This window comes from Artemia franciscana, chromosome 15 (assembly GCF_032884065.1).
Source record: "Artemia franciscana chromosome 15, ASM3288406v1, whole genome shotgun sequence".
In the NCBI taxonomy this organism is placed as follows: Eukaryota; Metazoa; Arthropoda; class Branchiopoda; order Anostraca; family Artemiidae; genus Artemia; species Artemia franciscana.
The window spans coordinates 29,956,232-29,973,296 of record NC_088877.1 but is presented as its reverse complement, the minus strand read 5'-3'; the positions used below and the strand labels follow the sequence as shown (position 1 = coordinate 29,973,296).

Genomic DNA, 17,065 nt, shown 5'->3' with positions numbered 1-17,065 from the left:
CGATCCCATAAGACTGGAACTTGCAATAGTTTTCCGGATATAAAATTCCTTCTGTAGGTTTTCTATTTAGAAGTGTTGTCATGTCCTCGGAGCAATTTCCAATTTTTGCCAATTTTTGTTTGTTTTATATTCCGAGTACATCGGAATCTGTTTTACAAAATGAAGTTGGACATATTGTGGACTTGAAAGAAAAACTTGATTGTAAAAAAGTCATCGTAGCAGGTGACTTTAACGTTGATGCAGCGAAAGGAAACATAGTTTCGGCTTTTCAGCAATTAGGGTATCAACAGTTGATCAGACAGTCAACCACAAAGAATGGAACAATCATCGACCATGTGTATACGGATAGCGATGTGTCTAAGTGTGGTGTTGCAGTCACATATTTCAGTTACCACAATTTAAGTTTTGCTGTATTTGATATTTGAACTTTTTCTTATTTTAGTTTCTTGGTTGTCATTATTCATGTAGTGCAAACTGTGGTTTAATTTGTATCGTATTATTCTGTTGTACAGGACAAATTCTAAAGGTTAAATTTGATTTCTAGTTTCAATTATTTAAAGAAATTCTGGTTTATCTTGAAATTGTAATTATCCATCCTATAAATATTCAAAATTGTCAACTGTGTTATTGTGTTATTCTCGTTTATTTCTGGACCAGCTAAACATTTTACCAAACTCAGTTTAGTAGGAGCTCGAAATAAAACCATATCAAAGATGCTTCAAGATAACAATCGAAGCCGCATTAGAAAAATGTCCTCTGAAGGACATAATGGAGACTGTTGCTCCGCAACTGTGTCCCGTAGGGCACAGTTGCACGTGTTACTCCGCAACTGTGCCCTAAGGAACAGGGCACAGTTGCTGCAACACTTCCCGTTGCACAGGCAACGGAGGTCTAGTTTCTAACTGATCACCAGTTGACGCTTCTTTATCTATATACTCCTGCATACACTCCAAGTTTCTTCATGAGGGCAGTCTGTATGAGGGATTTTTTCGTATAGAAAGATTCGTCACACCCATAGATACGTAATGATGTATTGGTGAGACGTTGACAATCCCGGCACTTACCGTTTTTAAAACTACTTAACGTCTGTTTGAGAAGTCGAACATTGATCCTGTAGGAAGTTCAGTCCACGTGACGACTGATCCCTGGATATACCTTATTGACAAATATTCTTCCCTGGAGGTCTGCCAGTAAAGGTGATCAGCACGACATAGATAGCGTCACGTCGCTAAGATTGTTTTAAATCCCAGAAGAATGTCAATAAGCTCGTCACGCAAAAATCGCCTCCCCCCCCTCTTATAGATTTTGAAAAATATTTATTTTTGTATTTTCATTGAGAAAATTAGTACTTGTGTATTATCTAGACCACAATCAAGAAGTTTGCTCTGTTCCATCTGAGAAAAACCGGTTTGTATGTCTGCAATTGGTTATAATTAGCTTAGTGCTAGTGAGAAACACCATGATGCAGGTATATTTCAATTAAATATTTAACATATAGAGGTGATTGATTAGGTATTTGATATAATACGTTCTGGGCGGGCTGCTTTCCATAATACTGTATTGTAATCTCCATAATTTTGTTTCTAAAGTATTATATTTTCATCATATTTGGATATGTTTCATTAAGATTAACCTAACTTCACTTCTCGAGAATGTTTTGGATAATAAAAAAATACCAGAAAATCGAAACACAGAAAAATGTATACCTTCCGAGATTTTGAACATCCCCCCCTCCACTAAATTTTCGTGAATTGACACCCCTAGATATTAGTACAAATGTGGGTTAGTCAAAGTTTACGCCTACTGAATCATATTAGCAATAACCCTCCGCGAAGACGTAAAGACATTCGTCACAACTTCCTCTTTTCACTTTCATCCGTAATTAGTAACCTTGGGTCTTTTTGTAAATTCACGTCACCAGACGTGAGCAGATGTAGGTTACAAAAAGGGTGCCCAGGTTGGCGTAACCGGTTTTAGGCATAAAAACTGCCAAGATGAGTATGCTAAAGATTGACTGGAAGGGCTTCATGAAGAATAAGCATAAAGTTGGTATTGTAAATATATATATATATATATATATATATATATATATATATATATATATATATATATATATATATATATATATACACACACATATATATATATATATATATATATATATATATATATATATATATATATATATATATATATATATATATATATATATATATACACACACACACACATATATATATATATATATATATATATATATATATATATATATATATATATATATATATATATATATATCTGAACAGCATGGTTACCATCTGAACAGCAGGTTAGAATTTTGCCAACACAGAAAGACAATTTTGGAATTAAAGAGTGTTCTAGTCTCCCCCCCTCCTATCCTATTTAAGGCTAAAGAGTTCGTCTTAGTTTCATTATATTTGCAGATAAAACCGTTTTTCTACTATAATTCTGCAAGCAAATTCATTAATCTGCTCCATTCTTCGAATAGCATTTAGAAATGTCATTTGGAATGAGCTACGGAGTAATAGGACATTAGAAATATTACTTAGAGGCGTTCCCCAAAAGCATACAACAAGCTATCCCCAAACAATGTATCAAAATACGATAACTTCCATTACTTAAGGACATAGCTAAACAGAAAAGCAGTATCTCCTAAAACTGAAATTTAAAATGGGGATTTAAGCATAAACAATGTATCCAATGTTGATAGTAGTCACCCACTCACAGTCATACATGATTCATATTGTCTATGTTTCTGGGTGAGATTTACCACACATAGAGATTAGCTTATGCATGTCCCTTGCTGAAGCACTAGAAATCACCGAATGTCCGTTTTTTCAACTTTGATTCAACTCTAACTGTCCAAACTTTTTTCTTTACTTGATGAGTTTTAAATATGCGGCTATGGCCGTTCAAAAAGACACTAAAGCCAGCTTTAGGCTACTATCTATTGTTGTCAATTTGCATCTTGCACCCCTCATCTGTGTTACCTCATATATGTTACCGTGAATGTCGAAATCTGGTTAATGTCGACATATACTGGTGTATGTCCGAAATTGTTTTTCTCTGCTTATATTCAAATAGCTTTGCGAATCAGTTTTTTCAGTCTAAAGCAAGCTAAAGTTAGGTTCGATTAAGTTAATTTAGATTAGGTTAAATTTGGTTATAAACATCAGAGATGGGTTAAAAACATAAGCTAACCTAGCTAAAACTAACCTAACTTTCATCGTCAAGACCTGTATTAAATTGAAAAAGCTTACTAGCAACGCTGACTAAATCCAAGGAGAAAAAAGGCATTTCGGACATTCACCAGTGAATGGTGACATTCACGAATTTCGGACATTCCCGGTAATATATACAAATCAATTCTGGCCAATACCTTACCGCAAGCAGAGCCACTGTTTTTCAATAATGACCCATTCACAACATCACCAATATTAAAGTGAGAAATGTTAAAACAACAATAGTACATAAATGTATACAGAAGCCGCAAAAATGTTAGTAGAAAGGAAAGTGAATAGATTAGAAATGAATACCAGACGTAAGAGATGTTCCTCTGGGACTGAGGTAAATGTGATGTCTCAATTGTGAAAAATTTAGAGATAAACGCTGATCTTTTTCAAACTACTTACAAAACCAAATACTGCGTCACTATCACCTTGCCCAGTTAAGTAGAAAATATAGAGACCTTTTTGAGAGTTACCTCCAAGCAGGCTTACGATGTTATTAATAATATCCTGGACTCCAACTCCTTGACGTTCTGCCTTTCGTCCAACTTCAGCATCATCAAAATCTGTTCTTCCTTTTCTGGCTATTTTTTGCCCGGTGTCAATCTGATTGTACTCTGGGAAAAACACCCCGTTCGATCGGACACTTGCGACACCTACAAAGATAAAATAAGGTTTCTGCTAGAAAATACAGTTTAAACAAACATAATTAGAGATCTAAAAAAAAAAATCATTCAAAATTGTAAGCAGGTCTGAAAATTTCTCGGCGCGCTTAAAGGACAAAGATTGATATGAAATAAATCTCAGAGAGTACATTTCAGTACCAGAAATTTGCCCTGATTAGGTCCAGTGCTCCTAACATGTTTATTAAGATTAAATAAAAAAACTAGTTTTTTTATTGAAAGTAAGGAGCGACATTAAAACATAAAACAAACAGAAATTACTCCGTGTATGAAAGGGGCTGTTCCCTTCTAAACACCCCACTCTTTACGCTGAAGTTTGACTCTTTCTCTCTGTTCTACTTTATTAAACAGTAAGAAACTTTACCTTTTTTTATGTTTTAATGTCGCTCCTTACTTTCAGTTAAAAAAAAACTAGTTTTTTTATTTAATTTCTGAGTGTTTTTGAATTAATGCATGTTTGATTTTGGCTCTCCGAACATAAATTATTAAAATGAAATTTGCATATCAATTCTTTCTTTTGGCTAAATGGCTTTCTCTTAGTTTTGATAACGCGATTTTGAGAAAAAAAGGGGTGGGGGAGGAAGCCTAGTTGTCCTCCAATTTTTCAGTTACTTAAAAAGGCAACTAGAACTTTTAATTTTTAACGAACATTTTAATCAAGTATATGAGGGGGTTTGTCCCCTTGTTAATATAGTTCTAAGATAGTTCCGCCCACTTGGTCACTAGAAACAGCAATTAAAAAATATTCAGGATAGATATTTATACAACAAATAAGGACACGCGAATTCATTTTTATGGCACTTGGTATTAACCAAGTGACATAACAATTGCAAATTCTGTCGGTCTGTCTGTCGGTCCCGGTTTTGCTACTTTAGGCACTTCCAGGTAAGCTAGGACGATGAAATTTGGCAGGCGTATCAGGGACCTGACCAGATTAAATTAGAAATAGTCGTTTTCCCGATTTGACTCTCTGGGGGGTGAGGGGCCTCTTAATTCGGAAAAAATAGAAAAATTGAAGTATTTTTAACTTACGAACAGATGATCGGATCTCAATGAAATTTGATATTTAGAAGGATATCGTGTCTCAGAGCTCTTATTTTAAATCCCGACCGGATCTGGTGACATGGGGGGAGTTGGGAGGGGGATCCTAAAATCATGGAAAACACTTAGAGTGGAAGGATCGGGATGAAAATTGGTGGGAAAAGTAAGCACAAGTCCTAGATACATGACTGACATAAGCGGAACGGATCCTCTCTCTTTGGGGTAGTTGGGGGGGGGGGAGTTAATTCTTACAAATTAGAAAAATTAGGTATTTTTAACTTACGAACGGGTGATCGGATCTCAATGAAATTTGATATTTAAAAGGATATCGTGTCTCAAAGCTCTTATTTTAAATCCCGACCGGATCTGGTGACATTGGGGGGAGTTTGGGGTGGGGGAACCTAAAATCATGGAAAACGCTTAGATTGGAGGGATCGGGATGAAACTTGGTGAGAAAAATAAGTAGAAGTCTTAGATACGTGATTTACATAATTGGAACGGATCCACTCTATTGGGGGAGGGGGGTTAATTCTGAAAAATTAGAAAAAATGACGTATTTTTAACTTAGGAAGGAGTGATCGGATCTTCATGAAACTTCATATTTAGAAGGACCTCGTAACTCAGATCTCTTATTTTAAATCTCAACCGGATTCAGCGTCATTGGGGGAGGGGGCAGTTGGGAGGGACCGAAAATCTTAGAAAATACTTAAAGCGGAGAGATCAGAATGAAACTGGATGGGAAGAATAAAAACATGTCTAAGATACGTGACTGAAATAACAGGACCGGATCTGCTCTCTTTGGTGGAGATGGGGGGGGGGTAATTTTGAAAGTGAGGTATTTGTAACTTACGAGAGGGTGGCCAGATCTTAATGAAATTTGATATTTAGAAGGATGTTGGGCTTTAAAGCTCTAATTTCAAATTCCGACCAGATCCTGTGACATTGGGGGGAGTTGGAGGGGGAAACCGGAATTCTTGGAAAACGTGAAAATTGGGGTATTTTTATCTTACGAATAGGTGATTGGATCTTAATAAAATTTGATATTTAGAAGGAATTCATGTCTCAGAGCTCTTATTTCAAATCCCGACCAGATCTTTTGACATTGGGGGGAGTTGGAGGGGGAAATCTTGGAAAACACTTGGAGTGGAGGAATCGGGATGAAGCTTGGTGGATAGAATAAGCAAATGTCCTTGATACGTGACTGACGTAACCGTACTGGATTCGCTCTCTTTGGGGAGTTGGGGGGAGGGGTTCAGTGATTTGGCGAGTTTGGTGCTTCTTGACGTGCTAGGACGATGAAAATTGGTAGGCGTGTCAGGGAGCTGCACAAATTGACTTGATAAAGTCGTTTCCCAGATTCGACCATCTGGGGGGCTAAAGGGAGAGGAAAAAGTTGAAAAAATGAGGTATTTATAACTTACGAGTGGGTGATCGGATCTTAATGAATTTTGATATTTAGAAGGACATCGTGACTCAGAGCTCTTATTTTAAATCCTGACCGGCATTAAGCCTCTGATTTTCCTTTTAAATCAATCTATTGATTCTTAGAATTTTGTTAGAGCTCATACCATATGAGCTCTTGGCTCTTAGCTCTTCTTGCCTCGTCACAAGTGCCATATGAGCTCTTAGCTCTTGTTCTTTAAAGAGAGGAGGATCCTTCATATTTTACGCATAAAATTAGTCACAAAAGTTATGGGGCCAGTGGTGATAGAGATAAAAGGGGCTTTATAGGAACTAATCTACATCAGGACACTGAACTGGAATAGGACCAATTATGTAGTTCTGACTGTATTTTTCTTCAAATAAAACAATAGTTACAGTGATATTAAACTCGCTATTCAAATATGGAACAGACCTTGGTATTTTGAAAAATAATGGCATATTCCACTCCCCCAAGTACTTTTTACATGAAGAGCAATCAATATTTACAAACAACACTGAAATAAACTAAACAGCCAACGCGTAACAAATAAAAAAAATGAATAAAAGTGAAAATTCCAATTATGAAACAAAGTTACATAGCTTATCTGTGAAACTGATATTTTCAGGAAATAATAAAAAAAAAATGAATAAAAAAACGTGACACTGACGTAATTTGTTAATGAGAAATTAATTACTTTTTTTAATACAACAGGGAGATATTAGAATTCATAATCAGAATATAATATGCAATTTTACTTTTCTTGAAGCCTACCATGGGGCTATTTATTTTTTACTTCGGAAATGTAAGTTTTAAAATCACATCAAAAAATTTTTAGAAAAAATATGAAAAAAACCGAAAATTTCATTTTGCCACTGTTTTCAAATAAGGCCTAACTTTAGATATTTGTATTCATCAGAATAAGATTCATCACGATCATATCAGAATTCTCAGCTATATTCATTATTAATTGGTCAAAGAGCTGGCTTAATCAGCTCCCGGATAACAGTGATCCCAAATCGCAGGCCGGGGGCAAATGGTTTTACTTGGGCAACGGCCAACCGCAGAATTTTCAAGATATAAAAACTTTAATTAACAGTGTAATAGACTTGAGGACCTTTTCTCTTTATTACCTATTTTTTTTAGACAAAACGTGTCTGCTTTTAAAAATTATGTGTCAATGTGAAGCACTCTCCACCCCTTCTGGTACTAGGGGTCTTTTTTTATGAAATTAGGCATAGACAAATAAGGAAGATAAATGTCATTTCGAACATATACCTTTTCTGATCATAAAATTCTGACAGAACTTTTTCAAATGGCTACACTACAAAGCCAGAAAAAAATCACTAAATACAGTTCAAGTTTGAATAGATAAACCGTCTTCTAGGTAGGACTGATACGACGAACTAAAAGATAGTCCTAGGGGAAGTGATAAAAACTTCATTAGTCAATCAGGTAACCTTAAGGCACGCAATCTTGAGGTGGAACGCAACTACTACCGTCAGAAACAATACCAATAATTCTGGCACTGTCATAACCCTGCACCCACTTTATACAAAACTGTGTTTTCAGAATCAAACCAAACTCACAATGTGTCAGATCCCTTCCCAAATAAAATACTGGCAATGTCCCTGTGCACACCACATACCCTTTGTTTTCGGACAACCGATAGTTGTGTTCCCTAAAATTATAAAACGGTAGCCAAATAGCCGTCGGTGGTTTTCTTCGATTTTTTCTCTTTCTTGCAGTATATTTTTCTTGCAAGTGTTTGTTACTGCAAAACTTTTTATATATGATTATTATCTTTTCAATAAAATTACTTCTGTTGTTATCACAGAAAAATATCCAATAAAATAGATTGGTATACTAAATTAATATAGTTTTACAAAAATGAATATGAAGAATACATGTCGTATGTGACAATTCAACTGCACCCACAAAGTACTGTCTCTTATTCTTGTCCTCCCATTTTGAATATTTAGGCCTAGCCCCATTAAACGATTTCTTGCAACAAACTGTAGGTAGGAAATGAATCAGTCTAGTAGTATCCAAAATTCTAAAAAGTGGAGTTTTGATAACAATGGATACACCAAAGAATAAATTTTTATGCTGATTCAATATCTGTGTAATACATTAATTTCAATGTTACTCATAAAGAGCTGCAAGCCTTGAAAGTAAGCCTTGAAAGCCTGAAAGTAAGGAGAAACATCAAAACTTATACAAACAGAAACGATTGTGTATATTAGGGGGGCTACGCACTTCTCAACCCCCACACTTTACATCAAAGTTTTATAATTATTTAAAATACTTATTAAAATTAAGCAGCCCTTGTGTTCCAGAAGTCATTCGTAAAGAAGTCAATCAAAAAGTCAAACTTTAGCGCAAATAGGAATAGATTGATCAGGGGACAGCCCTCCTTCGTATAGGAATAATCTCTGCTCGTTTCAAGTGTTAATATTGGTCCTCACTTTCAGTTGAAAACAACCTGTTTGGTTTATTTAATGAGTTTCAAAGTCGTTTGTTTTATGTATAACCGACAGCATAATTTATAGCCGTTTATAACTTTCAATGAAAACAACGTTTTCAGAAGAGGTAAAAACAAAAGATGCATCAATCGAGAAAAGATACAGCCCTTCATCTACTTTTGCTTTGCTTACTAAACAACATGCTTCAATTTAGAACTGTCCCATATTTCCTATAACATAGTCACCGTAACTACGCTCTACTTCCGTGACTTAGAAAAGATGTTGTTAATAATGCAAATTATTCGCCAAGTCCTTGGATATCATCTCAAAGATCAATAATTACTTTTAGTTGTTGTACTTGTAGTTTCTATAGTTACTTTGATAAATACTAGTTTGGTTAATCGAAGCTTTGGTAGACGGCACAATAGAGCTTAGATATTTATTTCTATTCCATTTTTTGCGCAAATACTCTTATTTTAAATATATCTATTTTTCAATAAATAACGCAAATTATATGTACATAAACAGAGTAGAATTTATTCTTTTCATTGCTGATGGTTTCACATACTTCCAAGCTTTTCAGCTCTTGGCCTCCATATAGACATTAAAAATCGTCATAAGGGAACAATAAATTATACAAAACAAGAAAAACCATGTGTAATTAAAAATAAAGGATTTTCTTAGTTCAAAATGAACCGGAGAAAATAGAGGCCAAATTTATCATGGTAACGACATTGCTACTTTCTCGAACAGGTACGAAGAAAAAGTGGTTGATCTTGCCAAAATGTGAATTTGGCAAAGGAATTGTTTCTAAAGATTCGCTCAAGCACATTTTGTGAAAACTTGCTATCCGTTTTTACTCAATGGTTTATTTTGTATTAATTATATTTTCTTTTTCAAAAATCAAAATGTTCAAATATTTTAAAGTGCAAAATTTTAGCTTTGAGCAATTATACAACTTCCATCAAGAAGACTTGATGTTTGAAGCATAAAATATTTCTCAAGGACAAAAACACTGTTGTGAAGACTTTATCATTCATAATTGAACACCAACTAGCATATTTGCAGGAGAAAAACACATGCAAATACAACAGACAAATAAAGATGCAAAAGTTCGTAACATACGATTATAAACAGAATCTGCCAAATTCCTCATAATATTTCCCCCGTAATTTTCCGCTTTCTCTTGGACTGAATCTATTCCAAATCAATTCTTACGTTTGACCGTGTCTAAATAGCGTCATTTTGAACATGTTTAGAATATGAATCAATTTTGCCCTTGATTCCAATTGGTGCGATACTGGTAATTTTTTGCGAGTATTTATTCGCTTATTCGCTTATAGAATTGTATAATCAGCAAAACAACGCACAATAAAACAACAACAAGGAATAAAAGGAGACAGCTAACCAAGGTCTAGTAAAAAAAATCGTCTTAATTTTTTGTTTAAATGAAGAAAAGTGACTTCTCTTACTAAAAAATCGCTGCTCACTAAAAAAATCACTCCCTTCTCATGAATTTGAACGAGACTTTCATGAATGAATCAAAACTAGAACCTGGCGAGGTATTTTAAAGGTCATAAGTTTCACTCCTTTCCTAAAAGGTTGACAAATTCTGCAACAATAGGTCGTATCTTGGGAAAAATCCGATTCGAACTAAACCCGGCTCAAGTCCCGGGAACCACATTGCCTAAGCCAATGTATTTGGTTTAAATTAATTAGACTTTAAGCCAAATTCGTTTTTCTTTTTGTCTTGATAGAATCTTTTAAATCTCACAACAATATCTTTCTCTTAATTTCTAATTAACAAACAGTTGCTGTTCAGCATTTTTATTGTTTACGACTGGAGAGGGGGAATGGCGGGAAGTTGTCAAAACAGCATGTAACGGGCAAATGTATACACAAATAGCAGGATAATAGTAATATCAACAATTTATGCTTGGGGTCAAATTTTGTTGGTCAAGTTGCAGGACTATGACAGCTTACTGTACCTATTAATCACTTAACCAACTAATCATTGCGGGTTGGCATTCTGGTACAATAAGAATTTCGGCCATATTAATGTTGCTGTTTCTGCATCTAGTTTAATGTACAGGCTATTGACACAGTTATACAAGAAAGGAATCTTGCATTAAGGCTAATGGTCTTAATTTGTGTCCAATGCTATTTCTCCTATGATAGAAAATCATGAATAACTTCTGCGATTTTGGTGATTTTGAACTGATTTTTTTTTTGATGACTCTCGAGTTAAAAAGGAAAAAAATGTTGGTTTCACTTTTTCTGTATATGCTTTACCTATTGTGCAAAAAAAAGAAATCAAGTTATTTTAGTTTGGTGAATAAAAATTTAGTGGATGGGAAATGACAGTAGATTTTTTTTTTAGTTCATCCTGCCAGTATTTAAAAAAAAATGTTGGTTGCAGAATTGTTATATTTTTATTTTTAACGGTGCAAAAAATTATTTTTAATTTTCAACATTTTTCTTGCTAGAAGGTATGAAGTTGGCTCCAGAGGGTAGAATTTTGGATCATATGTAGATTTTATAATCTACAACCATTACAGAAAATTTCTGATGTCTATCATAAATAGTTTGAAAGCAAAATCAGAAAAATACAATTTCAAAATGTGCTTACTTTTTACTTATTTTACCCCTGTTTCCGGCTTAATAGCGTTGTTCATCAGCCAATAGAAAAAAAGGCGGGATTCTTATCCAATTTTAGGCATTACGCCTCCAAGGCATTGTGTCTCTGATTAGTTGACTTGTCAACTGAAGTCAATAAGACATTTGAGATATGAGGAAGAAAATTATCAACAAAAGGTGGCTGAATTTAAAATACCGGTAAGTAAAAATTACATATACAAGTTTCATTCCCTCTTGTCCATTAAATAAAAAAAAACAAGTTTTTTTTAACTGCATGTAAGGAGCGACATTAAAACGAACAAAAATTATTCCGTTTATGAAAGGGGGTAGTCCCTCAATGTCCCGCTCTCTGCGCTAAAGTTTGACTCTTTCTCACAACTATACTTTTTAAAACAATAAGAAACTTTAGCGTAAAGAGCGAGGCGTTGAGGAGGGGACTACCCCTTTCATATACGGAATAATTTCTGTTCGTTTTAAGTTTTAATGACGCTCCTTACTTGAAGTTAAAAAAAACTGTTTTTTTTATGTAATTTCTGAACGTTTTTAAATTAATGCATGTTTTGATTTGGCTAACCGCACAACGAAATTTGCATATCTTTTTTTGTCTAAATGGCTTTCTCATATTTTCGTTCTGACGATTTTGAAGAAAATGGGGTGGGGGAGGAGGTCTAGTTGCCCTCCAATTTTTGGTAACTTATAAAAGCACCTAGAACTTTGTATATTTGTATTACATATATGAGGGGGTTTGCCCTTTCGTCAATACCTCGCTCTTTACACTAAAGCTTAAATTTTCTCCCGGTTCTTTAAGAATGACCCTAGAATCACCAAGTCCGTAGAATATATAGTTGAAATTACTTTAACGGAAAGAGCGAGGTATTTAGGAGGAGATGAACCCCTCATATGCGTAATAATTTCTGTTCGTTTTATGTTTTAATGCTGCTCCTTACTTTCAGTTGAAAAACTTCTTCATTATTATTTTTTCAGTGTTTTTTTTAATAATGCTAGAAAATCCTATGCCCCTTCATTGAATTTCTTTTCCCCCGTGACAAATTCCTCTAAGTAAAGATCCTTCAACGTAGCTCCCTCCCCTCTACCCCCCCCCCCCTCAGCCAAAACCCCTCAACCGTTGACTTTTAATTAAAAGGAATAGTTGTGGGAAAAGTCAAGTCATGGCCAATTGTAGAAAAAGCCAAGACAGATTGTCCAATTAAGTGGGCATCAGGTCAAGGTAAACACTGATCAAAGTTTATAACTTGTAGCCCCTCCCCCGGGAACTATGGGGGAGTAAGTCGTCCCCAAAGACATCTTATTATGTTTTTTGACTATGCTTAAGAAAATGGCTATCTCAAAATTTTGATCTGTTGACTTTGAGAAAAAAAATGAAAGTGGGAGGGGGCCTAGGTGCCCTCCAATTTTTGGTCGCTTAAAAAGGGCACTGGAACTTTTCATTTTCATTAAAATGAGCCCTCTTGCGACACCCTAGGACCAATGGGTCGATACAATCACCCCTGGGAAAAAGAAAACAAAAAACAAATAAACACGCACCCTTGATCAGTCTTCTGGCAAAACAATTCTATGACTTTTAGGGCGTGTTTCCCCCTTTTTTCCAAAATAAGACAAATTTTCTCAGGCTCTTATCTTTTGATGGGTAGGACTAAATTTAATTAAAATCCGATTCTTTTGACGTATTTATTAGTATCAAAATTTCGTTTTTTAGACTTTCGTTTACTATTGAGCCGGGTCGCTGTTTTGTTTTTCTATGGTTCTTTTCATTTTTTTTAGAAAGGTGCTGCTTGGAGAACAAGATAAAGATAATTTGTCAAATGGATCGAAAATTTCAGAAGAATTTTCAGCAAATCCTCTCATAGACGATTCAAATAAATTGGGAAACGGTAGTGGTTCTTACGGTGTTGATTGCCCCGATACGAATACTGAGATAGACTTATCTGGAATTCCAGATGGAAACTGCATTGTGAATCTAAGGTATTTCCTTGCTGAAGTAATTTCAGCATTCAGACACAAAATCAGTTGCGATCACGGAAAATTGATTATAAAGCAATTAGAAAAGAAAGGCCTGAAAACTGAACTGAAAGTTAAGTGTAATAAGTGTAACTGGGAAAAGAGGATTAAAGGTGAACCAGAATGTCCAGCAACAAGCGTAAAAGAATATCTTTCAAGTTTTACGGACCAGACACAGGTTGCTTTTTCCGAAAAAAAATCAAGTCTTAAAGGCTGCTTGAATTCGAAGGCTGTTTGGGGAGCCATGGGTAGTGGAGGAGGGTATTCTACACTGTGTGAATTCTTCGGGGTGCTTGGAGTGAAACCAATGTCACGAATAGTTTATTCCCGTATTGAAAGGCAGCTTGGTAATGCTTGGATGAATAGTTTATCGGAAATTTTGCTAGAAAATGGACGAGAGGCCTTAAAATCAGCCATTCATGAAGATAGGTATAAGGAGGACTCATACTGGACAAAAGTGATATGTGATGGAGGCTGGAATAAGCGTAGCAAAGGACACGATTATTCGGCCAAAGGATGTGTTGCAGTTATCATAGATGCATTTACGAAAAAACTGTTATATGTTGGCATAAAAAATAAATACTGTTATATATGTTTTTCTTCTGCAAACGCCAAAGTAATTCCCAAAGATCATTTCTGCTTTCTGAATTATAACGGAAATTCAAGGAGCATGGAAACAGATATTCTAGTTGAAGGCTTTCGTTCCAGTGAGGAGATGCACGGATTACAGTTTTTAGAGTTTATCGGTGACGGTGATTCCAGTGTTTTTTTATAAGCTAAAACAAAGTGTTTCCTACGGTTCCAACATACGGAAACATGAATGTGCAAATCACGTCACAAAAAACTATACAGCCCATCTATATAATTTGTGCAAAAATAAAAAAGGTTTGTACACAAAATGTCTTCCCCGAGGAATTATCCAGCAACTGACAAAAAATTTAAGGGGTGCGATAAAAATAAATTCTGAAAATAATGGAACAGCAGAAGAATTGAAAATCTTGTTAAAAAGAGGTCCGTACCATGTTGTCGGAAACCACACAAAATGTGATTCTGGATGTCCTAAGATTGCTGAATTGACCGTGAATAGTAAAATAGAAGATCGGTGGAATAATTTTCCCCTGCACGTGTTTGAAGATGTTATGACAGAGGTCAATATTGTGTGTCGAAAAGCAGAGCAGCTTCGAAATGACGCAACTACAAACTTAGCTGAAAGCTACATGTCAGTTGTTGCTAAATTCATCGGAGGAAAGCAAATAAGCCGGTCTAAACGAGGTTCATATCATGCAAGAGTTCATGGAGCAAGTCTTGCTTATAATTCAGGTCCAAAATGGCATCAATTAGCTTGGAAAAATATTTTTGGGCTTAGTCCTTCTAGCGTAACAAAAACATATTGTAATAAAACGGCTAAACTCCGTGTAATATCTAAACGTAATTTGACCAGTTATTATAGTGCTCTTGGAGGAAAACACGTTGCTAAGTTAAAAAATAGAAACTATAACTTTGGTAATCGTGACTATGGACCAAATTGCAATAAGCCAGACATGACTTCTGATGAAATGAATTTGGCCATACAAAAATATACTGACGAGAATTTAAAATTGGATTTTGCCAGTATAAGCTGTTTGTTCAACAGTACCAAGGGCCAATCCAAAAATGACACTTGGGTTGAAGAAAGATCTAAGAGAATAACTAGTAGTTACTTCCACACAATTGCAACCAGAAAAAACAGCACCAGAGTTGCCCCAATTGTTAAGCAAATTCGAAACTTGGGACCTAGATTCTGCTCTGCCCTAATGAAAAAGGGCTTAGATTTAGAAGTAGTGGCACTAGAAGCATATGAAAACAAATTCAACTTAAAAGTCGTAAAGGGAGATCAAATAGGACTCAGTGTGCATCCACAGTATCAGTATCTTGCTGCATCTGTAGATGGGCTGCTCCCTAATGGCACACCTATAGAGATAAAAACGGTGCATAATATACCAGAGTTCAAAACCATTTATGATGTGGCCCAGTCAAAAAATTTAGTTAAAGCATTTTTTCTTGAATTATCCAGTGAAGGTCTTCAGCTAAAAAAAAATCACAGGTATTTCGCCCAGATACAAGGCCAACTCGAGATACTGGATAAAATGGTATGCCACTTAATAGTTTATAACTCTATTGAGGATTGGGAAATAATTACAGTTCACCGATCGAAAGACTACTGGGAAAAAATATTTCCGAAGCTTGAAGCCTTCTGGAATGAATCCTTACTTCCTGAAATTTTAGACTCAAGGGTTGCAAGGAATATGGAAATCAGAGAACCTGTGTCTGTAAAATGTACAACAGCCCACCAACCGAAGGACTCAAGCTTGTCTCAAGAAATAAAAAGAGGAAAAAGAAGAAGGTTGAGTCGAGTTGAAGTGAACAGCAAGAAAAAAAACGCACAGAAGGGATCGGGGGAGAACAGTGAATTTACCAGGAACTCAATGCATGAAAACAGTGATTTTGAAGAAATAATTTGGTCTGATTTGGAATAGATAAATCTTCGTGTTTGATAAAAAAAAATGTGTTAAAAAATATTGGCAAGGAAAATTATTTTTTCCTCCATAAATTTCTGTCTCATTCTTCGTCAATGTCCAAAAATAATGAAGTTTCTTATCTGGTCTGAAGTATATTAAATACATTTAATACAAACAATTTTAGTTTTTTTCTTATAAATTTCTTGTATGTTACTTGGGCTTAGTATTTGTGATTTTTATAGTTTTTCCTACAATTATTACGTTTTCTGTACAATTCGTTCATTTTTGGTATTTAATTAAAGCGTCTTTAAGTTTCTTTCCGAAATCTTGTGCATCTCGCCCTAACACAAAATAACGTTAATGCCCTAATCTTATTACAAGGAAAATAGCTTTCATCTTATTAATTCCAAAATACTGACAAAAAAAAAAAAACACTATAAAAATCAAGGTGACTGGAAAGATATTGAAAATGAACTGAATGTGTAATGTATAATTATTTAGTGTTTAATATACTAATTACAGGAAACATCAACAATTAAGGTTTACAGATTCTATTTAGCGACAATTTTTTATTTTGGTTTACGGTTAGAACGGAACTCTAGTCGAACTCCTATGGGCAGTAATTTGTGTCCTTTTTGGTTTAACTTTAGCACTCATTTTAATTTTTAATCGTTTAGGATTTAATTATTTGTATATAGCAGTACCCATTTCTTTTATGTTTGGTATAATTATTTATTTTTATTTCTCTTCATTTTCAGTCAATTATGCATAAACAGTAATGTTTGACCGTTTCACATTTAGATCATTGAAGGATTTTATTTTCTGTCCGTCTGTTTCAAATGGCTCTTTAATTTTCAATTACTTAACTCACTAGCCTAATTGTATAATGTACATTCCCAGATTGCTATGAAATCACGATCTTGTATCAGACTTAGCAGACATCTGCCATGCTTGGGATACTTATGTCATGCTTGGCATAGATCATTCACTCTTAGTACTGTTCTCACAGTTCCGCTATGCTTGGCACACTTCTGCCATCCTTGGTACTAGCCAC

The 17,065-nt window shown here is 34.9% G+C and overlaps 1 protein-coding gene across 4 annotated transcripts in view; it reads right to left on the bottom strand.

The window, feature by feature from the left end:
- The window catches only part of LOC136036316 (uncharacterized), a 106,729-nt gene that overhangs the window by 62,351 nt on the left and 27,313 nt on the right, over positions 1–17,065 (bottom strand). For 3 of the 4 annotated variants that reach the window (XM_065718467.1, XM_065718469.1, XM_065718470.1), the window contains exon 3: positions 3,710–3,904. In XM_065718467.1, the coding sequence (XP_065574539.1) occupies positions 3,710–3,904 (195 nt within the window). The remainder of the gene's footprint in view (positions 1–3,709; positions 3,905–17,065) is intronic. The other variant, XM_065718468.1, reaches the window with a different exon arrangement.